The following is a 27,115-nucleotide window of genomic DNA, read 5'->3' as shown; positions in this document are numbered from 1 at the left end:
ATCTATCTATCTTTCTGTCTGTCTGTCTGTCTATCTATCTATCTAGCCCTATCTAAGTACTATTTTAGCCAACAGAAACTGTATTAAAAAATAAAGAAACTGTAGCCTAATACAACATATAAAACACTTGAGAATCTTAACATTTTATCGAAAACAGCTTTTAACAGTTGCAGCTTTGCTGTTAAAATCTAGTTTTTTTTTGTTTGTTTGTTTGTTTTTCTTGCCTGAATATATTCATATGTTTTTTTTCCCAGCAGCTATTACTGAAATATAATGATGTTTTGGACAGAATTCACAACAAATAAATAAATCAATAAATCAAATTTAAGAGAGAACAGTGTAAACCACCAACATATAAAACCACCGTTGGAGAAAATAGGCATTTTTTTTTTTTTTTTTTTTACTTAAAATTAAAAATGAAAAAACTCTATAGTTACTGAGATTAAAACTTTGTGACAACTTATCTGTGTGACTGTAGTTGCAAAGTGTTGTTCAGTTCTTCCGAGAAATACACATATCATACTTTATATTCATCTGAAGTACTTCCTCTCTATCTGCCATCGTCCAGTGTTGTTATCATATTGATACATTTATTTTGTTTTATATTTTATTATTTTTGGCTATTATAGTGCAGTGGCATTGTGCAGAATATCAACTATGACCAGTAGGGGGAGTAATTGCATTCTGCACACACTGACTTCTGATTTCACTTCATCCCTTAAACATTCTGGAATCATCTGTTGGCTGTATTTTATAATTATTTTTGGTCCAAATGATCCTAATGTATAATAATTGCTTTTACATGTACATGTCACGTGTAATATAGAAATAACGCGCAGTAAATTCACGACCAAACTTTGAGGAAAAGCAGGAAGTGGTTTAGTTCAACAGTGAGGAGCCTCCCATCTTGTGGATTTTTTGTTGTTTTTCCAAAGATTTATTCCCTATCCAGTTCGTAAAGCTCCGCTTCTGTCACATTTTAGAAAATGTGTTTTTCACCAAGAGTTTAGTAAAATCAGTCATTTTTATGTGCATTATATCCTTATTCTTCAACTATAATCTTGTGCCTAAAAGCAGCTAAAATGTTACTACTTTTTATCATAAGTTGTCTGTTGGATTTAGAGGAGTGACACGGTCAGGTGATTACAATAATGTTCCTTGGCTTTCTCGAAAAAGTCAGTTGAGATAACAGGACTGTAGGCAATGGGTGTGCCTCCCAAATGATTGGCTTGTAAATATTAATATGTCATGGTTTTCTTGTCATCGTTTGCCACATAATGACAATGAATGTGAGTGGTGTGGGTGCAGAAGTTGTATGTCTCTGTGAAATAAAATTAAAAACCGTGAGGTAGAAAATTTTAACTTTTAGGTTTTCATTTCATTTGTTAGATGTTAAATGACAAAATGTGTCATCTGCAACAGCAGATTCTCTTGATTAATCTGATATATAACATTTACTTATTCACAAAAATGGGAATATAGCTGACCTGATGGGCAGGATTGTTGAATTGCTTGCTTTCTGGACTAACAAAGATTTCACAAAATATGGCAGTGATTATAGGCTGACATTTGACGCAGTTGTGACTAATACACACACAAACTATCTGTTGTTTTTAAATTTGTTAGCCCATGTTTTATGTATTGTTCAGTAAGATGTTTTAAAAGTAAAATATTTCCTTTTTTTACTTTTTAGATTATAATGCTTATGATAAAATGGGCTGGAGTTGGGGGAAGACTGCAGGGCAAAATTATTTTAGCATGATTAAAAAAATAAGTAACTTTATTAACAAAATAAATTCATGTACAATACAAACTGATATTCATGTTTTAGTGTTACACATGGGTTACACTGTGGTTTGTGTGTGTACAGTTTGAAGCCACCTCTCAGATAACATCGGCGCCCCTTCATCGCTGGCCCCCTGAAACCATGATATTTAACTTTTGCCTATAAAAACAAATATAGGCAAATGTGTATCAATTTTGACCCATATTTGGGGTATTAAAACAAAAATGGCATGTCGTCACAAACTTTATTTCTTCTGTGGAACTTAAATGAAGATATTTTGAGGAATGTCTCAGTATTTTTTTTTTAGTGTCCATACATACATCAATCATTCATATAGCATACTATTATAGTTTTTATTAATATTTTTTGTTAGTTTTTATTTTTATATGTGACCCTGGAGCACAAAAGCAGTCTTAAGTCGCTGGGGTATATTTGTAGCAATAGCATACATTGTATGGGTCAAAATTATAGATTTTTATTTTATGCCAAAAATCATTAGGACATTAAGATCATGTTCCATAAAGATATTTTGTAAATTTCCTACTGTAAATATATCAAAACTTAATCAGATTTTCAAATAGTTGTATCTCAGCCAAATATTGTCCTATCCTAACAAACCACACATCAATGGAAAGCTTATTTTATATTTAAATGTTTCAGAAGTTTGATGTTTAAATCTCAATTTCATAAAATTGACCCTCAAGACTGGTTTTGTGGTCCAGGGTCACATATGTTCCATTTTCATTTTAGTTTTATTTAAGTTCTAATTATTTACTGGTAGGCCTATATTATTTTCCATTTTCATTAGTTGTTTTTTTTTATATGTCTATATAATTTTTTTCCGTTTTAGCTTTTGTCATTGTAGTAGGCTACATCAAGCTAAACTAAATGAAAATGAGAAATGTTGTTGTGACAAATAGATTAACAAAAATATGTTTTTTTAAATATATATTTTATTTGAGTTAACATGTATTTCGTTTCAAGTAACGAAAATGCATTTAGTTGTAATAATAACCCATGTGAAGTCTGTAACCAAAATTGTTTGGTTACCAACATAGTACCAATAAATATCGTTATTTGTGTGCCATACAGGTTTGGAAAACATGAGGGCGAGTAAATGATGACCGAATTTGTTTATTTTTGGATGAACTATCCCTTTAATTGTGACTTTCCTGAAATAACACTTCATGTGGAAAAATATAACAAAAGGTAACAAATTCATGAGCTATAACGAGGAAAAAATAAGCCAATTTCCACATTTTACCTTAAAAACTAAGTGTTGTTAAAGTAATTACCTTTTGATAATGAGATCAAGCTGGCGCTTTGAGATCAGAGGGACTATTTTCTTCCAGCGTCGCAGTGGCGGCGGTGAGTCGTCTGCGCGGAGGGATATAGCACGGGACTACACCCAGGCGCTGTCTCAGTCCGTCGGCTTTCTTTCCTTCCAGAGCTGAGATTTCACACAAGCCAGCGAGCCAGACAGCACAGGGGACGCCAAAACCCTCCTTCCGCACAACCCTCGCTAGACATTTAGCACCTGTAGCGTTAAATCCACTCCAGTGGGTGTAGTTCGTCCTTTATATCCTTTCAAATCACAGAAAAATGTCTTGGCAAAGCTACGTGGATAACCTGATGGCCGATGGCAGCTGCCAGGATGCCGCCATTGTTGGCTTTACGGACGCCAAATACGTTTGGGCATCGTCAGAGGGTGGTACTTTTAGCGGCATAACGGTAAGATTTTGCTAGATTAGCACCCGTTGTGCGGTTAACGCTTCGTTTTCATTGAATTTGGGGTGTAATTTGTGTGTTGGGGCGAGCGGAGAGATTCGGGTGTTAGCAGGCTAGTCAGCTCTAGCACGCGGGGAGCCGGTCTCGTGCATAGCGCGAGCTAACCATCTCAAGCATATATCTCACAATAAAAGGAACACTCGTTAGCGTGTTTAGCATTAGCAAAGCTGCGACGGTACAGCCGAGCCTCATATTGTTCCCATAAAAGCGAAAGAACGGAGTGAATGTTAGTGTTTCTGCTGAATGGATCCAGGCCCAGATGAAAGCACAGGGCTGTGGCCACGGCCTCTAGACTTCATTACTCGTATCACAATGAACCACATTACGCTTATCTAACGACCCTAGTTAAAGTGCAACCGCTGTATAGCCGAACCCACACAGCAAGTTTTCTTTAGGTTTCGACTACTTTCACTGGATGTAAACGGGTCTGGCTCTGATTAAATCACACATTTCCTTTTGCATTATTCAGCAATATCGATTTCTGCCATATCTACGCATTGTGTTTTTATATTTTATTAATGCTTCAAATGCACAGATGCCCTCTTTAGATTATTAATAAGTCCGGGATTGTTCCAGAGATCGGACTAGGTCTGATCAGTCTTGAGATAAGCTGCAGTCTTAGGCCATGAGAGGAGGAAGTTCAGACAGTGGCGCCTGTGTTTCAAGTTTTTCCCTACAGGAACACAAAGATGGCGTCCTGTCGCCTGTGAATGCTCACTCTTTCCCGCATCTCACTGTTAGTATTAGAACATGTCGAGCTGTTTGTGCTGTTACGGTGGAAAAAAAAAGGAGTTCAACCTCAATTGCAATTATTTTGAATACTCCCCGAGTGGGTCAGATTGGTTGCACTCGTGCAATGCTAATGCATGCAAATAATCCTTTCAGGTATTCAACAAAAGTCTAATTATATACAGCTTGTGTAACCTGCATGATACTAAATCTTGCTTAAAGATGTGAATATTAAAATAAGTGTCTTTTTTAATGCTTACTTTTTCAGCCTGATGAAATCGATGTCATTATCGGCAAAGACCGAGAGGGCTTCTTCACCAGTGGGATGACTCTAGGGAAAAAGAAGTGCTCTGTGATCAGAGACAGCCTTCATGTGGAAGGGGACTGGACAATGGACATCAGGACAAAGAGTCATAATGGAGAACCGACATACAATGTTTCCATAGGCAGAGCTGGCAAAGGTAAACTATACGTGTGAAACGTTTAATATATTCAGATCACTCCCGACAAGCACATTATTAATTTATAGATTAATTTAATTAGGGATCTGAGTCTGCTCAGAACACGTATTAGTATAGATTAGCCTGGGGCGACCCTGGGAAACGTCTAACTCCTTACGATTTTAACATTTTTATTTCACCAGTGAAGTGTCTTTTCATAGTTAATTTAGGAAATTGACCCTTAATGCTAAGATGTGCCCACTCATACAGTCTGCCTTTGTGGTCCTCTTTTTGAATATAAGCATAATCAGATGTGGAAGGTATAGTTTTAAGCCAGTGCAATCTTCTGTCCCCCACTCCTCCTTTTTGGAAAACACCCAAGAGCTGGATTTCAGCACTGTGCATGTACAAGCTTTTCTTGGTCTAACAGTTTTCTTAAACCACGTGTGAGATTTCCCTTCACCTTATCACTGTTTAATGAATTGGGGTCTGGGCTATCAATCTTTCGCTTGTGCGGAAATCAACCCATCACACCCTATTATCTATGTTAGGTAAATCATCAGGGCGCAAGTCATAGACTGATAATTTGCACAATCCCAATGGTAAATTTTAAAGATCTGACACTCATAACCAAAGCTTTATTATGCCCAGTGTGTTTTAGCACACGCTCAATAGATGATATAGTGTCAGAGTGGTCCTACGAAAGTCTGGCAGAGATATTGTAGCAAGGTAACTGTTTCAAAGGGATTTAGGGTGTGTGGGGCGGGTCGAAGGTCCATTTGAATGTGGCAGCGTCAAATTCCCCTTCCTATTTCCTCTTTCCTGTACACTAAAATATGTCACTACAAAGCTCAAGCAGCCAGCTTCAGACCTCCTTGTCAAATACTCTGAATCGCTTTCTTCTACTTGGTTGCTTTTAATGGTGAAACACACGTGCATGCAAACACTTCTGATTGCAATTGTGATTCTCTTTCTGCTCTGTTTCATGATTGTTCCCTTTTTTTCCCTAACCACCACACTTCTCAACTTTCCCCTTTTCTATTTCTTCTCTTTCAGTCTTGGTTCTTGTAATGGGCAAAGAAGGGGTCCATGGAGGCGGATTGAATAAGAAGGCATACTCAATGGCAAAATACTTGAGGGATTCAGGGTTCTAATGTAATTAAGCTTGTTTAGTTTCACTTGAGGGACAGAAAGAAGAAAGAAGTTTGCCGTTAAGCTTTCTCCTTCAAGCAGTTAATGTCTTGAAAAATCTTAATAGCAATCAAGGGAAGAATGGTGATAATATCCTATAATGTCCCCGTGTCATCGGGGGGAAAGACTTTTTTTTTTTTTTCAGTTTTGTTCATTTGTCGTCTTTTTTCTTTCCTTATGCACTCCAGTGTTGGTTATAGTCATGGGAAAGGAAGGTACCCATGGAGGATCTCTCAACAAGAAAGCATTTGGCATGGCTGAGTACCTGAGGAAAGTTGGATACTAAAGCAGCCCCTTCCCATCCATCCACACAGCAGCTCACTTTAATACACCGCACCACACTACCCATCTACCCACCCCTACCCTCATCCTCGCCCCCTTTTTCTCAACTTGACAACACTACCAGAAACAGTTAGATGCATCGTTGTCTCTCTCCAAATCTATCTGTCCGTTTTTTTTTTTTTTATGAAGTTTTCCTTTTGTTTAATGCTCCATGTCCTTTAGTTTTGACATCTTTTTTTGTGCCACAGTGAATCAAGCATGTTGGTTTTATGAAGGTTCAATCACAAACACTACTGTACATAACCATAGATGGAAAATGAAGAATTTGTAAAAAAAAATTGGACGACCCAGAATTTGTGTAAATTCACAAGTAAATAAAGTCACTACATGGTCCTATTTTTTTCCTTGGGCACTGCTAATGAACCAGCTTAAGATAGATTGATGCCTCTCGAGTGCTTCGAGCCCTTGCTGAGCGCACATGGTCTTCCTTGTATACAGCATGTCCAGGATGGAAAAAAGTGCATGCATATCTTTTAGGTTAATATCATCGTTTTCCAGTAACTAACTACACCACCTTGTCTCAGCTTTGAGAATGAAGTTAACCAGTCACGTAACACTTCTTATTTCTTCTTTTCCTTATTATTGTTTTTATTTTCTTTGCTCGGTTTGATCCTGAATGAATTTAGTAAGCGCCCCTGCCCTCGTGAACTGCACCACCTTCGCCCCAGCTACTATTATATGCCCTGTACCTTCTTTAGTTTGAGAACCTTGATATCAAATGCTTTTGCTGTAGTATTTGGATGTGGTCTTGTAAGTCATTGGTCTAATGTTGGAATATTTTGAGTGTGGTGGCAGATCAGCATTTACAAGGTTTGGGTTAAGTTGTTACCCAAGAGTCTTTGCATCCTGGACTCTGTATGGACATTCCATCGCTACAATAGCTCAGGCACTTAGAACTGTTGTTTGCCAGCTCCTGTAAAATGTTTTTCTTTTTGTTTGTCCTTTGTTTTTGTTTTCTTTCTTTCTTTCTTTCTTTTTTTTTTTAAGACAAAAGTGCTGCCATCCCTATGTACCTCTGGTTCTGTCCACTTTGGGTTCTCAAATAGGACCAAGTTTTTGTTGCATTCAGTGGGATTAACAGAATTGCTCCAAACTGTTGTTGTGAAGGATGACTGCTAGCTTCATCTGTTGCTGACTTTATAACACTAAATTCTCAACACTTCAAATACACCTTGTAACACCAAGCTCATTTCTGTTAAACACTATTACTGGCGTAACAGTTTGAAATTAAAAATCAAATATATAACTAGTTCCTCTCATGAATGTCTTGAATAGATGAAATGGCAGTCTTATTGTTAACATGTCACCTCAAAATTCTTAAACATTTTTGACTGTTATTTTCAAGAATGAAACCATTTGGAAGTCATTGCCTTGTAAACTACTTAATTGCGATGTATCAAACTGTCATAGCACAGTACAAATGCTTCATTAAATAGACAAAAAGACGAAAAAAAAAGATACTGAAGTAAACTGTGTACACTAACTTTTTCTGGGATATGGTGGTATTAGTTGGAAAAAGACCACTAGTCGAAGTCAGTTGTATTGTGGAAACTTGTTAAATAAAGCTGTGTATCCTGTGCCATAATGTAGATCTGATCTGTTGCTACTGTGAGATGGATTTTAACTGCTGCCTTGTGAAGAGTCAATTCTTCAGTGGCACCTTTGGGATATTTGGCATCAATTCAACCTCCAGGGCGAGTGGAAAATGTACAGATTGAAGAAAAGCATCAAATTATGTCCAGTTCTCTCCCTTCTTACACCTGACCAGCTGATATTCAACTCAATTTGCGTGGAAGGAAAGGAAAAAAAAAACAAATGCCATGATTTAACCACCTTGTTTACAGACAGATCAAATAAACCTATTCCAACCAGAAAATTGTTCACTTGTTTGTCTTCAAGCATCTTTCTATCAATTTGTAGAAATTGAAGTCAACAGACGACAGTCTAGGGCATGGTAGGTCGCAGAAATTTAGTTTTCCTAAACAGTTTTATTTAGTATGAACTTTTTTTGCTTGCACTGCTCTAAACCTCATTCATTTGTAATTGGCATAAGTAATCCTGAAGGGGTCGCTATAATCAAAAACATTAAAGTGTTATACATCTCAGATGACTTGATTTAATCTTATTGCCGGTAAAATTAGCTTATATAAAATGAAGATTTTTCACATTTCACAATGAGAATTTACCACTTGAGGATGCCATTTATGATGGCCTGATAAACAGTTGTGTGTATGTGTGTGTTTGTACTTGTTTATGCTACATTGTAAGGACCAAATGTCCCCACAAGGATAGTAAAACCTGAAATGTTTGACATTGTGGGGACTGGTGAGAGGAATAAATGGTAAATGGTGTTTATCTGAAAGTGTAACAATGCAAACAGGTTTTCTGTAAGGGGTAGGTTTATTAGGGGTTAGGGGATAGAAAATATCGTTCGGTCAGTATAAAAGTAATAGTCTATGCAAAGTCCCCACAATTCACAGAAACACACACACACACAAGTATTCCTGTCATTATAGTGACATTCCATAGGGGTATTGGGTTTTATACTGTACAAACTATATTCTCTCCCCCTACACTAACCCTACTCCTAAACATACCCTACGAAAAGTCTGTTTTTTCTCATAAAAATTACAAATCTCCCACAAGGACAAGGATTTCAGATACATTTGTCCTAAATATCATGGGGTTTCCATGAACCATTCACTGACACGCACTTACGAAGTAGTGGTTATCATCTAAGATAAATCACTTATAGTGTAAAAAAAAAAAATTACATTTGGTTAATCCTAAATTGCAAACAAATTCTTTAGAAATTATATCTATTGAATCTATATCTATAGATGTACCAAATGATTGACTGATTAACCATTCAAATGAGTTAGATTAAATAATAGACAAATGTATTAAACTGAATGAGAAGATATGCAAATAAAAAGTTTGATAGTAAGAGCTCTATGAAAGGCAGTTACTATGAATTAAACACTTATTTTGTGTCGTGAAAAGAGTACTCTGTGTCTATTGTACTAAGACAATTGAAAATATGTTGAAATGTTTGAAAAAAAAGTGCATTTTGATGATCTGTTGTGATATTAGTACTAAGAGTTTTGAAAATGTAACGGTTGCTTGTGAAAATAGTACCAAAGCGAATAAAAAAAAAACTAGTCACTCCAGAGGTGTTCAGCTGGGATTAGAACTTTGCTTTCTGCAGACCAGTCAAGTTCTTCCACACTGACTGAATCATTCATTTCTTTTTGAACCTTGCCTTATACACAGAGGCACTGTCATGCTAGAATAGAAAAGGGTCCTGTCCAAATTTGCTATAAAATTAGAAGCACACAATTCCCTCATTATATGTTTAAACATTAAGATTTGTACTTACGGAAATTACTAAAATAGTCAAACCTGTTCATGAGAAGGGGGTGTCCCAATACTTTTGTCTATATAGTGTATACACTAGTCAGCATTTGAAGTGGATCAAAACCTTTCATCAAAGTTGTCCTAAACCCAAAATGCGTTCTTGTTTTAGGACAATTTGATGAACTTTTTTGATCCACTTCAAATGTTGAGCCAAATGCTGTGGGGTAAATTGAGTCAGAATTTTAACTTACCCCATCATAAGGCACTGTAGTTAAGTTAAATCTCTGAATTATAAATTGGTATTTTAATGTGATATATTACTGGTTTAGTTTATCATATATACATATTTTGTAGTTTATTTGATAGGGACAGTGTACAAGTGCACCAAATCCTTCTCTGATAAGAACCAGAAAATGCTTTTCATTGCATTATAATCAGATATATCTTCCCACCTGTAGTCCCTAATGGCCAACAAAGCCTCTGTTTAGTCTGTTTTAGGAAGACTACAACTTTGGTGTTCAACATATTGTTTCAGAAATGCGAACAATTAAATATTGACATTTAAACTCCATCTGGTTGGTTTTATGTTAAAGTTAACTTCATGAAAAGAAATATGACTGTTTGTAAAAGGAAATTATTAAATTCGTTTTTTAATTATTATGTATTTCACATGGGTTTGAATCAGATTTGGTCAGATGGTCATTTTACACCCAGATGGTGCATCTTACCCACTGACTCGACTCGGGTCAACTTACCCCTAAACTGAGCCACGAGAACCCTTTTTTATAAGAAGACATATTTTAGAACCCTTTGTCATAGATACATTCTGATCATTTAAAATGATAGGAATACTTTCATTAGGATAGGATAGATACTTTCATTGTACTTCTGCATCATTTTAACTTATCTTGAGGACCACATAAGTAAAAAATGGCTAATCTTACCCCCACTCTCCCCTATAAGTATTAGACTTTTAATTTAATATTTTACAGCATAAATCTATATTATATACTAATAAAAACTCATTTAGAACATTTATATTATTTTTTAACTATTTATAGACCTACTATTAATATAGTTTTAATAAAATATGATGTGTTGTAGATTACTAGTATCAAGACAAGTGATTATAATGGGAAATATACTTAATTACAAGAAGTAAAGTGTGACAAACTGCTAAAAATTCTATATGATGATTTAGCTGCTGGCTTGCTGGAGCTTTGTATTCATGTTTGCAATGTTGAACTGCCTGCCTTTAGCAGCCTCCCTTCGCTCTTTCTCTCTGTCTCTCTGTCTTTTTTTGCGAAGGCATCTACAAAATGTGCCAACAACAGCGAATTTTGTGTTATTTATATTAGATCTGATCGAGTGCAATAATTTGATTAGACATTCTAATTCTAAGACCGTGGATATTTTGTTGTTAATCAAATCATTATCAATGGTAATGCAAATCATTACCGACAGAAATACAAAAACAAACTACCAAATTACTAATTCAGCGAATCATCCACTGACTGTAATGTGGATTGTAATGCATCTACCTGTTAATGCAACGACATTGTTTGGGAACTGTGTCCTCCACTCCAGAGAGCGGCACACAGATCGTGAGAAATGCTGCGGAGCAGAACAGACCGCTTTGAACTGGGGTGATAATGGGGGGATTGGTGAGAGGAGCAACTCAGCCGATGAGGGCAAAGGGGCAGTGGCTCTAGCCACCGGGCCACCCCCTGTGCACAGCCCTGGTATATATACATGCACACAAAAATACATAAGTGGCTCATGATTTTCTGAAGTTTTTTATATGCCCACATACTCATTGCACACATCCCTTCCTTTCCCTCACTAGGCTGTTTAACAGGTGCTTCGGATTTTCCAGACGTGCACTAATTGTAGACGTAGGATCTTATATATTTCAGGTGCTTGAAATGAGCCGGGTTTTTGCGACACACTACAGTGGTGTGGTGCGTGTGCAAAACGGTCTTGTCGAATGGCGTTGAAAGAGAAACAATTCCTGACGTGTTTTATTTTCATTTGGCTTAGCTTTGTTGAAGTTCGTGGTTTTGTGGTATTTAATGAGGGAAAAGGTCTTGATTCAGTGGGCTCTTTTAACAAAAATGCACGGACAAGCGAGTCATTTGATCGAGGGGACGAGAAGCCGAAATCTGGAGCACAGGTTGGGCGCCTTCTTATTTGGCAAGACCACGCTTCAGAATCACATGGTGGTGATAGTGTCCGTCTTCCTTCGAGGCTCAGTTCTGGCAGTCAACCTGATGAGAACGCATACCAATCAGATGATTCAGGTAATGACGTCCTTGTGATCTGCTGAATGCATGTGTAATGTACTAAAATTACAGAATGAAAGATTGCATAGGCAATTTTCAAACACTGCCCTGTTGAAAAAAACCAGCATATGCTGGTTAGGTATGTGTTGACGCTGGGATGCTGGTTTAAGCTGGTCCTCAGCACAAGGACCAGCATAAACCAGCACAAGGACCAGCATAAACCAGCACAAGGACCAGCATAAACCAGCACAAGGACCAGCATAAACCAGCACAAGGACCAGCTTAAACCAGCATCCCAGCGTCAAAACATACCTAACCAGCATATGCTGGTTTTTCAACAGGGTGGCAAGAAGAATACACGTAGTTCTTAGTCCATATTGTTAGTCATTCAAAACGTTTTTCTTACACCTCCGTGCAAAGAGAAATCGTATTCGTTTTAATAGCATGCTGTTAACTATTCCAAGTTGAACTTGTCTTTCTGTTTTATGTTTTCTGTATGTTTTATCAAAAGGCTGGATGAAGCTGCAACCTCTTTGGGGACAGGTTTATGGTCTAAACACCCTTCATACTTCAAGAGTGGAAGGGCTACTTGGAATGAAACCCAAGGTGGATTGTGTTGGAGATTCAATGAGGTTGACAATTCATGGAAGAGAGGCTCCTTTTGGGTCCAACTTTCTTATTGACAGAGGTTTGCTTCTCCATTGCCTTAGTTTTTATGGCTCAAGCTTTGTCATTTGCCTTCCAAAATGATTATTTCTGTTATTATGAAATTGTTTTTTTAGGAAGCGTCCCACCGCTTCCATTGTCACAGTTGCCCTCAGAATGTGGCCATAGGTTCTTGAGAACTTGGAGAGACTTTGTTTTAATTATACCATATGATGGATGTTACGTAATGCACGAGGTTTGCATTTATTTTTTTAATGGAAATCAAGTATAGCATATATTATCCTGTCTGACCTCCTCCCTTGTGTTTTCAGAGAGACACTTTTGTTCTTCCCTTACTTTGGTGGGGATTGCATGTGAAAATGTCTTGTTCCTCACTGACCTCGGCAAAAAGTGAGCCAACGGTCTCCTGCTACACTAATGGCATGATTGTGAGGCTGCTTGGAGGAGTCTCTGAGAAACTGAAGATCAAAGGTAACGCAAAGGTTCATGTTTGTTTACATGGGTTGATGTGAGCTTTACAGGTCTAAATTGAATTAATACTGCTTAAATCTAGTAATGAATGAATGGCAGCCTCTTCTGAAAGTGTCAGCTAGATGTGGATACAGCTTGGTGTCACATCCAGAAGGTGTGGTCATCCATGCCCCATATATGCCATGCACAGAGCCAAAGGTATGCAATGTTCTACTTTTTACCTGAATTTTACCCAGTCACTCATCTCGAATACACTAATCTTTTGCCTTACTTTACAGGATGGGATGTTCACTCTCAGCATGGCAGTGGAGAGTGAGTTTAATATGTCCTGCCCAGCACTGTCGCTTAGTCTTCCTATAGATACAACTGATTTTGTACATGAAAACGAAAGTATTTCTATACCTCATGCTCTGACTTCAACCACCACAATTACTACAACTACTAAAACCACTCAGCCAAGACAGACTCCTGCAAGTCGTTCAACAACTTCCACAAGTTCAATTCAAAAATTGCCCACTCCTCTCCTCCCTTATTACATTCCTGGCCAGCCAGATTTTAAACCCATACCTCCTAGATACCCTCTTCTCCTTTTTCCTCCAAATATACCACCAACGATTCTTCCTCAAGGTCCCAAAATTGTGGGTCCCCCAACTGCTATTACCCAGAGGCCACAAGCACCCGTTTACACAAAACGTCCTCAAACTTGGTACCCTAAGCCCAGCTTGGGTCTTCCCTGTGACCCCACTCATCAAAGTGCAGCTGGGCCACCTTATCCAAAAAAACCTTTGTTGCATCCTACCAAGGCTCCTACAGCCCCTATCGCTCCCTTACTAAAACCCACAGACAGTCCTCAAGATAAGTTGCCTTTCACCGTGCCCATTGTCCCTCCTGTGCAGTGGGCACCTATGTTTCCTCCCAGCAATATGGTGTATCCTTTATATCCTGGAAAACCTGAATTTGTCGCTTCCTCCTCGGCAGTCTTTCCTCAGGTCCCCTACTGGCCTAATCACTCCCTAATGAGACCCTCTGAACCACATGCTTCACCAAAACCAGAGCCTGAACCGCTTACACCTGCCCCTACAAGAAAAACAGGACCACAGCTCCTCCGCTATCCATGGTACAAACCCTTCCCACCACGTCGTTCAGAAATGCCACCTGTCCCCAAAAATAATATGGTTTCCACCTCTGGGGCTGTTGCTTCCATGTCCGCCACATATTCAGAAAGGTCTGAACAAGTTGAAAAGCCACAAGCTTCTGAGCTTCCATGCGGTACAGTTGTTAAGGGTCCTCCTATGAACTTACACTTTGATTTGACTCCAAACACGTATCCTACCCCTTCACTCCCTAAATTTCCTAAAGTTGTTCACACTCCTGCCCCAATAGAGGCTTCCCCAACTCCAATTAATTTGTCCCATGCACATTCTTTTCACTGTCCAGCTTTCTGCCCTGGACCCCCTTCAATGTTCTACCACCACCATAACCATCACCATTTTGGTCATCCTTTTCAAATGTCTAATTTTGACATTTCTAGTACGACTAAAATTACAGGCCAAATGCTGTCATCTATTATATCTCCAGATTCAAACCTCTTTTCCCTTATTAAGGGCAAGGGTTATAATTATGGCCCACTTTACACAAAAACAGCTCTACCACCAGCTTCAGATCATACGGCAATGCAATATTTGGTGGAGAATCCCACCATTAAGAGTACCGATGCTCCTGATACTTCAAAGCATTTTACTGGGCCAACCATGCGTCCCTACATTTTTAGGAAGCTGGAATCAACTGCTGCCTCTCCACAGCCTACAATGAATCCTGCTAATGTTGCTTCTGTTATACGCCATTTGGAGCATTCACAAAATAGACCAGTTGTTGAACCTCTTGCCTATTCAAACCGCAGCCCAAACCCTGCTGTTAACCAGGCTGAGATGCAGCAGTATGTTTCCCCATTGGGACGTGACACACAGCCAATGTTAGTTGCTCCAAATAATGGTCCCACTTTTGAGAAAATGTTCCAACATGACATTTCTTCAAAACCCACTATGCCTCCAACTCATAGCAAAAATGCATTTATGAATTACTGGCATCAAGCTGCTAATTTGAATGCTAAGCTCCCTAGGTGTAATTCTCTTACAAAAGACTCTTTCACCCAGATGTCATTACCTCAGCCACCCAATAATCACAATCCATTTGAGCCGTCAACTGCATCACTTCAACCAGAAGAAACTCCTGGAAAGAACCCTCCACCACAGCTGAGTTTTCATCCCTTGATGCAGATTCGCAACTCTGTGCCAGTAAAGAACCATCAGCTGTATTTCCCTCCAAATGGAGAATCTGTGGATCCTTTTTTTAGGGGCCCAAAATTATTTAACACGCACTAGGTGTTCAATCAAACAAGGATGCATTGCTCTCCAGCTCTAAAACAGATGGTAGGTGAACCAGTTTTTGGTGTACTGTAAATTGACCAAAATGGTGCAGCATAACCATTGTTAAATTGCTTTTTTTATTTGTTTTATATAGGTTATTTGAGGCATCCATCCACTGTAGGCTGAGGAATCTGGAGAGCTGGAAACAGTGTGAACTAATAATAAAAGTGTTTGAGTGGGAAAACTGTTCTCGGCCTTTCTTTTAAAACCCTGATTTGTTGTCTTTGTAAGTTGTTGAGTTCATTATATTGAGTCCTTATTTTTTTTAGGGTAACGTAAGTATAAACCTCTCTGAGACTCTATATGCACAAATTTGTTCAGCTGATTATTAAAAATAAGTTGATTTGGAGTTCCATGGAGAACCAGCTTCCAGCAGAGTTTAGCTGAGAAACATGATCAATCTCTACCAGAAACCAAAGAGTAGTTAACTTCGTTTTCTTAGATCAAGTTTTTTTTTTAATTCTTTTTGACAATTTTCAGTTTAGTTATTTGAATGTTGCACATCGAAAGGATATTTGAAATATAGTGTCCATGGACAAAATATTTGCTTTTTTTATTTGTTTTATATAGGTTATTTGAGGCATCCATCCACTGTAGGCTGAGGAATCTGGAGAGCTGGAAACAGTGTGAACTAATAATAAAAGTGTTTGAGTGGGAAAACTGTTCTCGGCCTTTCTTTTAAAACCCTGATTTGTTGTCTTTGTAAGTTGTTGAGTTCATTATATTGAGTCCTTATTTTTTTTAGGGTAACGTAAGTATAAACCTCTCTGAGACTCTATATGCACAAATTTGTTCAGCTGATTATTAAAAATAAGTTGATTTGGAGTTCCATGGAGAACCAGCTTCCAGCAGAGTTTAGCTGAGAAACATGATCAATCTCTACCAGAAACCAAAGAGTAGTTAACTTCGTTTTCTTAGATCAAGTTTTTTTTTAAATTCTTTTTGACAATTTTCAGTTTAGTTATTTGAATGTTGCACATCGAAAGGATATTTGACATATAGTGTCCATGGACAAAATATTTCCTCAAAGCCATTTCTGTGAAGAGCATGATGAAGATATGGCCACCATCATGTGACAGTATGACAGCATTAAGGGTTTTTTCTTAATGCAGGATATTCTAACTATTTCACAATTCCATAAGGTGAAAACTGATCATTTATAGAAAAAAACACACTGAACACAGATGGATAAACATCTACATTAGGCTGGGAAACATTTTATTACAGCACCACAGTACAACACAGGCACAGCCTTGATTGCTTCCATAACAAGAAGGCCAGTTTTGTTTATACGTGTACCTGTTATAAAACATTTACACCTGAATGCACTTATGAGTTTGGTGGCAACCTCAGAACTCAACAAGACAAGTTAATATTATCTGTGTTGGTTCATGAAATGTGACTAGGTCAGAAATGTTTCTTTTTTCCTGGACAAATAGGAGTACGGAGAATCGGCCCTGAAAGAAGGGTTGCTTTTGCTGACACTGTTGCATCTACGGCTGGCCCTTCCGGTGCAGCGACCTCCCTCTTTACAACAGGAGCCTCCTTTGGCACTGGCACTACCATGACCTCAGCCAATTCGTTGGATTCTGCAGAGAGCAGACCACTTGCCGAAGGGTCATGGAGTGCTGTCAGCTTGTGATGTTTGAGGCCATGAATGGCGGGGTTGTGCTGAGGTCCAAAGGTGTGTGCATGCAGAAGCTGTTGGACTCGCACTGTGGCATTGCTCGCTTGGGTCTGTCATGAATAAAGGAATTAATAAAGTTGTATAGTGTCTTTAACTCTCTGCTTTAGCTTAATCTGAGTTTGACGTTTAAAGATCAAGGGTGTAATTTCTGTGCCAGTAATGGTGCCAAACGGAATTGACTGGTATTATACCTTTAAGGTACTAATATGCACCTTTTAGGGGTAAATTAGGTACAAATGTGTACTTTTTGAAAAGGTATCGCCCCAGTGACAGCTTTTGGACTTTTGCCTGATTGGTACTGAGGAATGTTAGAAACCTACTTTTATTTTTGCAATTCAAAGTGGTGTTACTAGAGGCACATAAATTACACACTTCACCATTAAGGTTGTCTTAAAAATAAATGGTGTAATTGACCAAAAGAATTCAGCTCAATGTGATTTTTACTACATTTAAGAACATCTTTGTTTACATTAATTTAACTTGTCCCAATAATTCCTGTCAAGTCTACTCGATTTTATGATTCTTTTGATTTTTTGATCAGTAATTAAGTTCTGATGAAGAAAAAACACAATAAACTTACCACTGCAGTTTGTGTGTTTGATTTAACATAAATCAAATATTGATTAAAGGGTCATGAAACCCCAGACTACTTTTTCTAAGATTTTAGCAACAAGAAGGCCAGTTTTGTTTATACGTGTACCTGTTATAAAACATTTACACCTGAATGCACTTATGAGTTTGGTGGCAACCTCAGAACTCAACAAGACAAGTTAATATTATCTGTGTTGGTTCATGAAATGTGACTAGGTCAGAAATGTTTCTTTTTTCCTGGACAAATAGGAGTACGGAGAATCGGCCCTGAAAGAAGGGTTGCTTTTGCTGACACTGTTGCATCTACGGCTGGCCCTTCCGGTGCAGCGACCTCCCTCTTTACAACAGGAGCCTCCTTTGGCACTGGCACTACCATGACCTCAGCCAATTCGTTGGATTCTGCAGAGAGCAGACCACTTGCCGAAGGGTCATGGAGTGCTGTCAGCTTGTGATGTTTGAGGCCATGAATGGCGGGGTTGTGCTGAGGTCCAAAGGTGTGTGCATGCAGAAGCTGTTGGACTCGCACTGTGGCATTGCTCGCTTGGGTCTGTCATGAATAAAGGAATTAATAAAGTTGTATAGTGTCTTTAACTCTCTGCTTTAGCTTAATCTGAGTTTGACGTTTAAAGATCAAGGGTGTAATTTCTGTGCCAGTAATGGTGCCAAACGGAATTGACTGGTATTATACCTTTAAGGTACTAATATGCACCTTTTAGGGGTAAATTAGGTACAAATGTGTACTTTTTGAAAAGGTATCGCCCCAGTGACAGCTTTTGGACTTTTGCCTGATTGGTACTGAGGAATGTTAGAAACCTACTTTTATTTTTGCAATTCAAAGTGGTGTTACTAGAGGCACATAAATTACACACTTCACCATTAAGGTTGTCTTAAAAATAAATGGTGTAATTGACCAAAAGAATTCAGCTCAATGTGATTTTTACTACATTTAAGAACATCTTTGTTTACATTAATTTAACTTGTCCCAATAATTCCTGTCAAGTCTACTCGATTTTATGATTCTTTTGATTTTTTGATCAGTAATTAAGTTCTGATGAAGAAAAAACACAATAAACTTACCACTGCAGTTTGTGTGTTTGATTTAACATAAATCAAATATTGATTAAAGGGTCATGAAACCCCAGACTACTTTTTCTAAGATTTTAGCAGAGGTGTTTGTGTTGCACATCATAGAAGACAATGCTAGCATCCGATAATTTTAACTGTTGGAGAAAACTGGTTAATTTTAAGCTTTTTTTGCGCTATTTTCATCTTCTGGGTTTAAAATCTACATCGTGTTGACGTCACAATTCGTGACGTGGCAATGGACTATAGTACATCGATGACGCGTCGGTGTCTATTAAATTATTCATGAGACTGCGTGTTCTTATCCTATGAGAAGACGCTTCGCTTAATTATTCACAACAGCATGTGTTGATTTGCTATGACAGACGCTTCAGACTGAGATCGCGCACATTAACTGAGAGAAACGTTCTTGGATCGAAGAAGAGTGTTTGTTTTTGTTTTGTAATAAGAGTTCGGCACAAACGCGATTCATTCACTTAGTGTGTGTAACCGCTTTTACAGCTCCGTGACACAACCCATCAAAAGGCTTATATAAATGCCACAGAATAAGCCTTAAAAGTTATCAGAGGTGCAACAGCGCGCTCCTATATATGTTTTCAATGTAGAGTGCAAATGGCTGTGCATTTATTTGTGTTTTTAACTCGATGGGAGTGAAATGAAACTGAACCCTGAAGCTGTGTGTGTTGTCTGTCTCCAACCGATTCGCACCACGCCCACTTTTTTTTTTTTTTTTTTTAGAATTTTTTAAAACTGGTGAGAACTAACCAGTGCTGAAACGGGGGTTTCATGACCCTTTAAATGCAGCCATTAAATTTGCTTTATTTACAATTATTGTATTTCATTAATGTGAAATAATAAAGTGGTATTTACTGGGGCAAAGATTTTGCAGTCAACACCATTGGCAGAACCTTCAGCTAGACATAGTCCATGAATCTAAAAATAGTCAAAAAAAATGGATTAGTCACTTTGAAGTCAACATGAAAGACAGTTCAACCCATTTTGCTTCTGTAATCTGATGTGATTTCTGGCTAAACAGGATATTCAACAGGAAAAAAACGTAGGGCTTCATTTTATCCGTGGGATTTGACTGGATCATGAAAAGTGGGCATGCAGAATAAACGGGGTGGGGGTTAAAAATGAAGAGGGCTTGGTTTCATGTTGACTTTGACACAAGTATTTACACAGTTGCACACCAGCCAAAGTCTCTCGCACTCAAAGATATTTCAATATTCTTACAGCAACAGTATGATTCTGAGGGATGCATATATCATCATCTTGACTTGTGCAGTTAGTCCCAATAATGGCATATTCTGCAAAGTACCTGGGTCCGCCACTGACAATCTGCAAAAAAATAGAAAACAGTACCATATTGTCTATTGGAAGCTGTCTGAGGATAATTTTGAGTATTCCATGTACGTTACCTGGGATCCCATGCGTCCAATTTCAAGGAGTGCAAACTTTGTGTTTAGAGGATTATTTTTATTGAAATGATCTAAAGAGGTTTCAATGAGTTGGAGGCCATCGGTGTCATTTAATGGAACGAGTTGAGGGCAGCCTAAGCATTCATCTTCTGATTCTAGACACAACAAAAAACAAAGCGTCTCCTCTCTGCACTGCGATCAGGTGAAGACAAATGCATTTGTTTTGTTTTTACAATGATTTGCGTTTTCCTCTTACCTGTCTCAGTTTTACACTTGAATGCCACAACAGACAGACCTTGAGTTGTATTTGCCAGTACAAAATCACAATCTGCCTCAACTGCCTAGAAGAGAACCAGAAATATACTTAATTAATTGCAATACAACATTTACGACAGCACACATGAATATAGTTCTCACCGTATTAATTTTTTGTCTGACTGGACAAAGGCTCACAGCTGTTGGATCCAAGACATGACACGTAGTTTCAAGAAAATCTAGCTCCAAATGGTACGTGTCTGCTTGAAGTGGCTACAAAAAGACATTTGAATCTTAAAGCCCCATTTATATCAGTAATAAAAAAATATATATTTTAAAATTGTAGTGTAGATATAAAAACACAATGTTTTATCACAATGTTACATATTCAGAAGCGCATCACAAGTGTGCAACAAATACTGTAGCTTTATTTAAACAATCCGTAAAGTGTATTCATATTCTTAAAACATTTCAGTGGACGAAATAGTTGTATAATACACTCTACATTTTTAAAACCAGTGTTACTAACTCTCACACACCACATGACTGTTACAACCACCATCACACAAGCATTGTTCACGATCATCCGATGTCTTACCCTGGAGACGATCTTGATTTCGTCAATTTGATTTAAGACATATTTGTAACCGTGTGTGTGCTGAGTGTTGAGGAATCCCTGTGCCACCAGAGCCGCTGCTTCAGCCTCAGGGGAATCACAGGGGGGCAAGCTGATGGTGGGCATCAACCCCTGCGCCCGTGACCCTGTTACCAGGAGCCCGAGAACAGTGAGCGTAGCGCAGAGCTGCATGCTGAACAACAACCTGATCTCCTGAAGTCAATGTGCGGACAGAAGGTGACCGAGTTTGGTTTGCTGTATATATATACACTGTACTTTAGTCTTGACCACATGGTCAATGTAAAGATATTCTGGCTTCTGTTACGTAAATGACACCAGTGAACCATCTTTGGGTGCCAAAACAAATGGAACTGTGCAATTTGAGTGGGAGTTCAAATTGAAGTTTGGTTTGGGGAAGCTGTGGTGCTTCTAAACTTTGACCACGTCCTTGGTGATCAAACGAACATGGAGCCTGATTGAAAACATCCAGCTTCCTATAAAGTCATTATTGAAAGTTTTTTTGAATGTGTTCATGCTATGCATGCCGTTTTAACAAATATAATCGGAAAAGTAAAAGCCTTTGATTTGCTGAACTTTTTAGCAAAATTTTGTCCGATTTCAAACACTTACTTCTAAAGGTGCTTCTAAGAAGTGTTTTTGCCGTGCTTATCGAACTCCTAACAATGAAAAGCAAACAAAACTACATGCAAACTTGTTTTTCTGAAGGGACTCTATTTGCCGGACTATTGCAGAAATCCAGTTCAAATACTGTACAGTGGTCAACAATATAAGGGATGCTTGCAAACCTGCAGAATTAATATGCTATTTTATGGTCTATATTTCTACATAATTCCATTTTTAAAAAAAGAACATCAAACATTTACCTTAATAACTTTTAATTTGTGATATTCTGATCTCAGCAACAAAACAAAATTCATTCAGTTTTCGTTCAGAAAATGGCCATTCATTCAGTTTGAAACAAACTAAAATATACAGTTGCTGGATACAAAAAAATATTACCGTATTAGTTTCAAAACTATTTCTTTAAAAGTATATTTATTTTGATGCTCTAATTTTTGCGAATAGTTTAAAGATTTGCTAAAGAAATCTGCTATATGGGTTTGATAATGGAAAGCTGGAACAGTCACTCGATCATTGAGGGATAAAAGTCCAGGATTAAATATTGACAGAAAAAAAAAGAGGAAAAAAGGAAGAAATGTCTTCTTTTGTGATCTGTAATAAAATAAGCTAGCATAATATGGCTTTAGATCAGCATCAGGTAGACTAAATATTTACTGGTTGTAAAGGGATAAATAAACTATAAACTATGAGAGCGAGCGAGCAAAATAAGGGTTAGGCATAAAAGACCACATAGATCCAAATCTCCAAAGTCTGCCCCTGCCAATATCAGCCGTCGTCAATGGCGACTAATACACCGCTCATCTGGATATTTGAGTATTTATCGACTGTATTTACAGTCAAATGAAATCGAAGGGCTTCAGTTTTAATAGTAGACCTGCAGTAATATTATTATTTGTAATATTTATGCGAAATAATATTAATGTGGAAATATTGGTGTTCATCTTGCTGCCGGAACAATTGTTTTGTATGCTATAATCAATTTTAAGGTAATAAACAGGTAAGATTTTAAAACGCCTTCTTCTCAAATAACATTTTATTGTGTCCTCATCTTTATTTATGAGGTGAAAAGCTGTGCAATTAGTGATTCGACTGTACATTATGCCATAAATGTCCGTCTTGTCTGAACTTGTTTGTTAGTCTGTGCTCAAGGCCGTTTGTATTTCTTTTTTGGAAGCTTTGCGTTTAAAGAACTAATAAAATATTTTTACATTTAAATCAATATTTCATGTCTAATTATTTACTTGTGTGATAAGTAATATTTTGTAATTATTTACTTGCAATCACCATGTTGGGGTTTATTCTGCAATAACTACTGGCTGGATGTACATTATCCCTTAACTTATTACTATAGTAAGTACATGTAACATGTGTAATATGCTTTTTTTCCCAGACCTCCAAGAATCCCATTCTAGCCCCCAGTTCGATAATTAATATTTATTTTCAGAAATCAAACTCACGGAAACCTGTCGTTATACCATGGAAGTTCTGGAACTCTCTCCCTGAAATAAAAAAAAAACATTAATGAAACATTACATGCATGCATGCATATCTAACAGGATATTGCTGAAGACTTCATCTGTCGAGATGCATTGCAGCACTCTTAAAAATAAAGGCCCCAAAAGGGTGTTTTTGCAGTGATGCCATAGAAGAACCATTTTTGGTTTCCCAAAGAATCTTTCAGTGAACAGTGAACTATTTTGAAGAACATTTTAAAAATCGAAAGAACCTTTTTCCACTATAAAGAAACTTTTCTGCGTTTGAAAGGTTCCTTGGATGTTCTAGGTTCTTCATGGAACCATCGATGCCATTAAAGAACCTTTATTTTTAAGAGTGAGTAATGAGCATGGGAAACATATTCACCTGCAGAAAGGGCCCGTCGTGTTTCTTGGACAGAGACATGAGTAGCGTTTCAATCCTCTTAGGCATGTTCCTCCATTGCTGCACTTGTGGTGGGCGCATATGTCCACCTCCGTTTCACAGCGCCGGCCGGTGTAGCCTGCATCACACGAGCACTCGAATCCAGCTGAGATCACTCTGCAGGCTCCGTGAACACATGGGTTTGATGCACAGTCATCTACAGTGAATTCACAACGCTGGCCATCCCAATCAGATGGGCAATGGCACTTGAAAAGGTCGAACAGATCTTCACAAACCCCTCCATTCTTGCAAGGGTCAGGCTCACAGACATTAGATCCCCAGCAGCCGAAGTAGGGAGTCCCAGAAGTCCTCAGAAACCGCTCTTCCTGGGGTCTGGGCTGGTTCATCTCCATGTCACTGTAATATGGCAATGCAAGGCCTCCGATCTCCACCAAACCGAGACAGCCAGCGAAGTTACCCTTCGAATCGGGTCCCAAGCCTCCTAAGATGATGTCCACATCTTCTCGGAGGAAATCCAGATCTCCTGAGGCTATGAAGGAGATGGAGGGTTTCTCCCAGCGCTCGTCCAGAACTATTCTCCATCTGGATGACTGGAGGACTGGGCTGTCCATGCTGAAGTCTGCCGTGTGCCACTGACCATCATTCACCAGGTCCAGGCTGTGGATATACACATAGGAGGTTCGTTTTTCTCCCTGCAGCTCTAAAACTATGTGCCCATCGTGAATGGAAATGGTAATGAACTGAGAATCGCGCTCAGCATGCAGTAGAGTCGCATTCTGGTGCCTGGTACGGAAATGTATTGAAATGCTGCTGAGGTATCGCCATATTTTTCCATTGCCACGATAGGTGATTATGTGGCTGTCGCTGCGGAGGCTAACATTGACCAAACCTGCAAAGCAGACAGGAAAAAAAATCATCAGTGCTTTAGTAATTTTTTTCACATACAGTATATAAACAGAATCCTCAGCTGATTCAGAAGTTGCTTCCATAAGCAACTACATATCTTATTTGCCTTCACAGTGTTTCACACTTTTTATGTAAAAGTTTACTTACTTTAACATTGGATTAAACTGCTGTTTTGGCAATGTTTTGTGTAGTTACAGTTTCATTTTAAGTTACAGTTTTAAGTTTAATTTTGTATTTTGTTTTTTTTTAGTTTTTTAGCACATCAAGTTCAACTAAATTAAAATGAGAAGTGTTGCCTTTGCATCTGGCTGAAAAAAAAGTTTGTTTTCTTTTATTTTAGAGAGATTTTATATTATTTCAGTTAACATATAGGCCTATTTTGTTTATTTAATCTTTTATTATTGTTTTATTTTGTAGTTTGGTTAACTAAAATAATCCTGTTCAGTACTTTGTTGAACTATTATAGCATACATTTTCTATATGATTCAAGTTCAAATTAAGTAACAGCTCTCAAATTTCCCTCAGTTTGCATGTATGTAAAGTATGTATAAATAAATAAATTTATAAAAATCCTAATAGTAAATAGGGTAACACTTTATTTAGATAGTCCACTTTAGACATTAGCTTTGCAACTACAAGTCAACTAGCAGTCATTAGAGTATTAGTAGACTGTCTGCTTAATATCTTCTAACACTTTCTTTTGATGGGTTCACTACGTACAACATACTGACTATGAGAAACTTTACAAGTATATGTCAACTTATTCTACTAACCCTAACCCTAACCTAACAGTCTACTCTGAGAGTTAGTAGACATGTAGTTGCTAATTAATGAGAATTACTTGACATGTAGTTGACATGTAGCTACAAATTTACTTATAGTTAGTAGAATGTCTAAAGTGGACTATCAAAATAAAGTGTAACCGTAAATAGTAATAGTAAAATCCTATAGTTCAAAATACTTCTAGTTATGCTTATTCACATGAATGTTCCACAAGTCATCTCAAAGATGATTAAAACAAACGGGATTCATAGGATCTTAAATCTAGAAGACTGAATCCTAAGGGTGCTACCTGTTTTAGCAAGCCAAGCATGAATAAACAGACCTTTTTTTTCTTTTTACTTTCAAAGTGTAACCTCTGAACACCATATTCAATTTCTTCCCTGCAACATATGTTTATGCCATTAACACGCTCAAATGCACCGTCTCAGGACAAGCACATATGGCGTGGCAAATCCAACAAAGGATAATCTTTCAAGCTTTCATAAATCCCCAGTATAGCTACACATGACAATTATCAATTATATAACTGAACTCTGGATAGGTACCACAGATGTATTAATGCTGAGACGTCATCAACCTTTCTTTACCGCTTTCAATTAGAAAAGTATTCATAGTTCAGATAAGGACAACATGTTCATACTGACATTCAAAGCCCTGAGCGTGGGTTTGACACGAGGCAGTGGACGGACATGGGGACAGCTCGCACCACCTGACCTCCTCACAGCACTGTCCCGCTGTATTGGGTGGGCAGCTGCACGTGAAATCATCCCACATGGAGTAACACGCACCTCCATTCAAGCAGGGATTATTCTACAACAGACACTCACAATCACTCATCACAGTACGTATTGTCATTTTAAACAATAAAGATTAATTCGCCTTTAAATCTTGAAGAAGACTCTACTGCTCTTCAATTTCACATAATATTATTTTGTTATTTGGCAGTGCTTCTTAAACTGCTGGGGTCTGTTTCAAATAGCCAAAGGGTCTGGAAACACTCCCTGAATTATGAACATTGTGAATGATGTAATAATTCATAATGTATGGAGATATATCATATTTTTTGATGTTTTCAAAATACTTCGATTAATCATATTTAGAAAGCTTAACAACATGTCTACAAACGTTTGGTCGAAGTCAAGCATTATAATTCCAGAATTGTGAACATTGTGAATGATGTGATCATTAATAATGCATAATGTTTTCATCATTTTTGAAGTTTACAAAATATTCAAACATATTAAACATATTTAGGCAGTTTAGCAAATTGGAAAAAAATTGTATGGTTCAAGTCAAGCATTATTATTCCAAAATTGTGAACAATGCGAATTATGTAATCATTCATAATACATGAATATTTATCTTTTTCATAACATTTGAAGTTTACAAAACATATTAATAAACAAAATTAGAAAGTTTATCAAATTGCAAAAAGCTATTCCTCAAGTCAAGCATTATTATTACAGAATTGTGAACACCGTAAATGTCGTGATCATAAATAATATATGAATATTTTTCTAATAATTCATAATATGAATGTAGTATATTAAAATATTTAGAGTATTTAGAACATATTTATAATATTTAGACATTTTTTGAACAGGTACAAATGCACACAAATTCTTTATATGGCTCAAGCCAAGCATTATTATTCCAGAATTGTAAATATTGTGTATGATGTAATCATTAATAATATATGAATATTTATATTTTTCGTAATATTTGAAGTTTATATATATATATATATATATATATATATATATATATATATGAAT

General features: G+C 37.5%; 4 protein-coding genes across 7 annotated transcripts in view; 2 read left to right on the top strand and 2 right to left on the bottom strand.

The window, feature by feature from the left end:
- The first annotated feature begins 3,126 nt into the window (after positions 1 to 3,126).
- LOC107681776 (profilin-2-like) lies at positions 3,127 to 8,152 on the top strand. Of its 2 annotated transcripts, none has more exons than XM_016478101.1 (3): positions 3,127 to 3,517; positions 4,572 to 4,764; positions 5,800 to 6,116. In XM_016478101.1, the coding sequence occupies exons 1-3, from the start codon at positions 3,389 to 3,391 to the stop codon at positions 5,895 to 5,897; spliced, it is 420 nt and encodes a 139-aa protein (XP_016333587.1). In that variant the 5' UTR covers positions 3,127 to 3,388; the 3' UTR covers positions 5,898 to 6,116. The 2 variants fall into 2 exon arrangements, with proteins under 2 accessions (XP_016333587.1, XP_016333586.1); XM_016478100.1 differs by lacking the exon at positions 5,800 to 6,116 and adding an exon at positions 6,123 to 8,152 and having other exon boundaries at positions 3,144 to 3,517.
- A 3,386-nt stretch (positions 8,153 to 11,538) lies between these two features.
- LOC107681804 (ras-associated and pleckstrin homology domains-containing protein 1-like) lies at positions 11,539 to 15,662 on the top strand. Of its 3 annotated transcripts, XM_016478148.1 has the most exons (8): positions 11,737 to 11,806; positions 11,887 to 11,933; positions 12,427 to 12,603; positions 12,698 to 12,816; positions 12,893 to 13,052; positions 13,135 to 13,250; positions 13,331 to 15,481; positions 15,573 to 15,662. In XM_016478148.1, the coding sequence occupies exons 1-7, from the start codon at positions 11,748 to 11,750 to the stop codon at positions 15,431 to 15,433; spliced, it is 2,781 nt and encodes a 926-aa protein (XP_016333634.1). In that variant the 5' UTR covers positions 11,737 to 11,747; the 3' UTR covers positions 15,434 to 15,481; positions 15,573 to 15,662. The 3 variants fall into 3 exon arrangements, with proteins under 3 accessions (XP_016333635.1, XP_016333633.1, XP_016333634.1); XM_016478149.1 differs by lacking the exon at positions 15,573 to 15,662 and having other exon boundaries at positions 11,539 to 11,933; positions 13,331 to 13,364; positions 15,206 to 15,283; XM_016478147.1 differs by having other exon boundaries at positions 11,547 to 11,933.
- Positions 15,663 to 17,898: 2,236 nt separating this feature from the next.
- Positions 17,899 to 21,384, bottom strand: ahsg2 (alpha-2-HS-glycoprotein 2). The gene is made up of 7 exons (XM_016478150.1): positions 21,114 to 21,384; positions 20,678 to 20,788; positions 20,517 to 20,601; positions 20,261 to 20,415; positions 20,076 to 20,180; positions 19,710 to 19,772; positions 17,899 to 18,303 (listed from the first exon to the last, which is right to left on the bottom strand). Exons 1-7 carry the CDS (start codon positions 21,321 to 21,323, stop codon positions 17,974 to 17,976), a joined length of 1,059 nt encoding a protein of 352 aa, XP_016333636.1. The 5' UTR covers positions 21,324 to 21,384; the 3' UTR covers positions 17,899 to 17,973.
- A 1,845-nt stretch (positions 21,385 to 23,229) lies between these two features.
- The window catches only part of LOC107681837 (protein crumbs homolog 1-like), a 7,906-nt gene continuing 4,020 nt past the window's right edge, over positions 23,230 to 27,115 (bottom strand). Inside the window, exons 3-4 of the mRNA XM_016478189.1 lie at positions 23,634 to 24,540; positions 23,230 to 23,272 (exon numbers count right to left, since the gene is read on the bottom strand). Of these exons, the coding sequence (XP_016333675.1) occupies positions 24,525 to 24,540 (16 nt within the window). The 3' untranslated portion in view covers positions 23,230 to 23,272; positions 23,634 to 24,524. The remainder of the gene's footprint in view (positions 23,273 to 23,633; positions 24,541 to 27,115) is intronic.

The sequence above is a fragment of the Sinocyclocheilus anshuiensis genome, unplaced genomic scaffold (genome assembly GCF_001515605.1).
Source record: "Sinocyclocheilus anshuiensis isolate Anshui unplaced genomic scaffold, SAMN03320099.WGS_v1.1 scaffold436, whole genome shotgun sequence".
NCBI classification, from domain to species: Eukaryota; Metazoa; Chordata; class Actinopteri; order Cypriniformes; family Cyprinidae; genus Sinocyclocheilus; species Sinocyclocheilus anshuiensis.
Note: the sequence above shows the minus strand (reverse complement) of the source record. Positions and strands in the feature narration are given on the sequence as shown.

What these genes read in the sequence shown, in the direction of transcription:
- LOC107681776 (XM_016478100.1), top strand. Translation starts at nt 3,389, where the DNA reads ATGTCTTGGCAAAGCTACGTGGATAACCTGATGGCCGATGGCAGCTGC. An exon ending in GTACTTTTAGCGGCATAACG is followed by an intron (nt 3,518 to 4,571) that starts GTAAGATTTTGC and finishes TTACTTTTTCAG; the next exon opens with CCTGATGAAATCGATGTCAT. An exon ending in CATAGGCAGAGCTGGCAAAG is followed by an intron (nt 4,765 to 6,122) that starts GTAAACTATACG and finishes TATGCACTCCAG; the next exon opens with TGTTGGTTATAGTCATGGGA.
- LOC107681804 (XM_016478147.1), top strand. Translation starts at nt 11,621, where the DNA reads ATGGCGTTGAAAGAGAAACAATTCCTGACGTGTTTTATTTTCATTTGG. An exon ending in ATACCAATCAGATGATTCAG is followed by an intron (nt 11,934 to 12,426) that starts GTAATGACGTCC and finishes TTTTATCAAAAG; the next exon opens with GCTGGATGAAGCTGCAACCT. An exon ending in GATGTTACGTAATGCACGAG is followed by an intron (nt 12,817 to 12,892) that starts GTTTGCATTTAT and finishes TTGTGTTTTCAG; the next exon opens with AGAGACACTTTTGTTCTTCC.
- ahsg2 (XM_016478150.1), bottom strand. Translation starts at nt 21,323, where the DNA reads ATGCAGCTCTGCGCTACGCTCACTGTTCTCGGGCTCCTGGTAACAGGG. An exon ending in TTGGACGCATGGGATCCCAG is followed by an intron (nt 20,181 to 20,260) that starts GTAACGTACATG and finishes ATTTTTTTGCAG; the next exon opens with ATTGTCAGTGGCGGACCCAG. An exon ending in CTCAGAATCATACTGTTGCT is followed by an intron (nt 19,773 to 20,075) that starts GTAAGAATATTG and finishes GACTATTTTTAG; the next exon opens with ATTCATGGACTATGTCTAGC.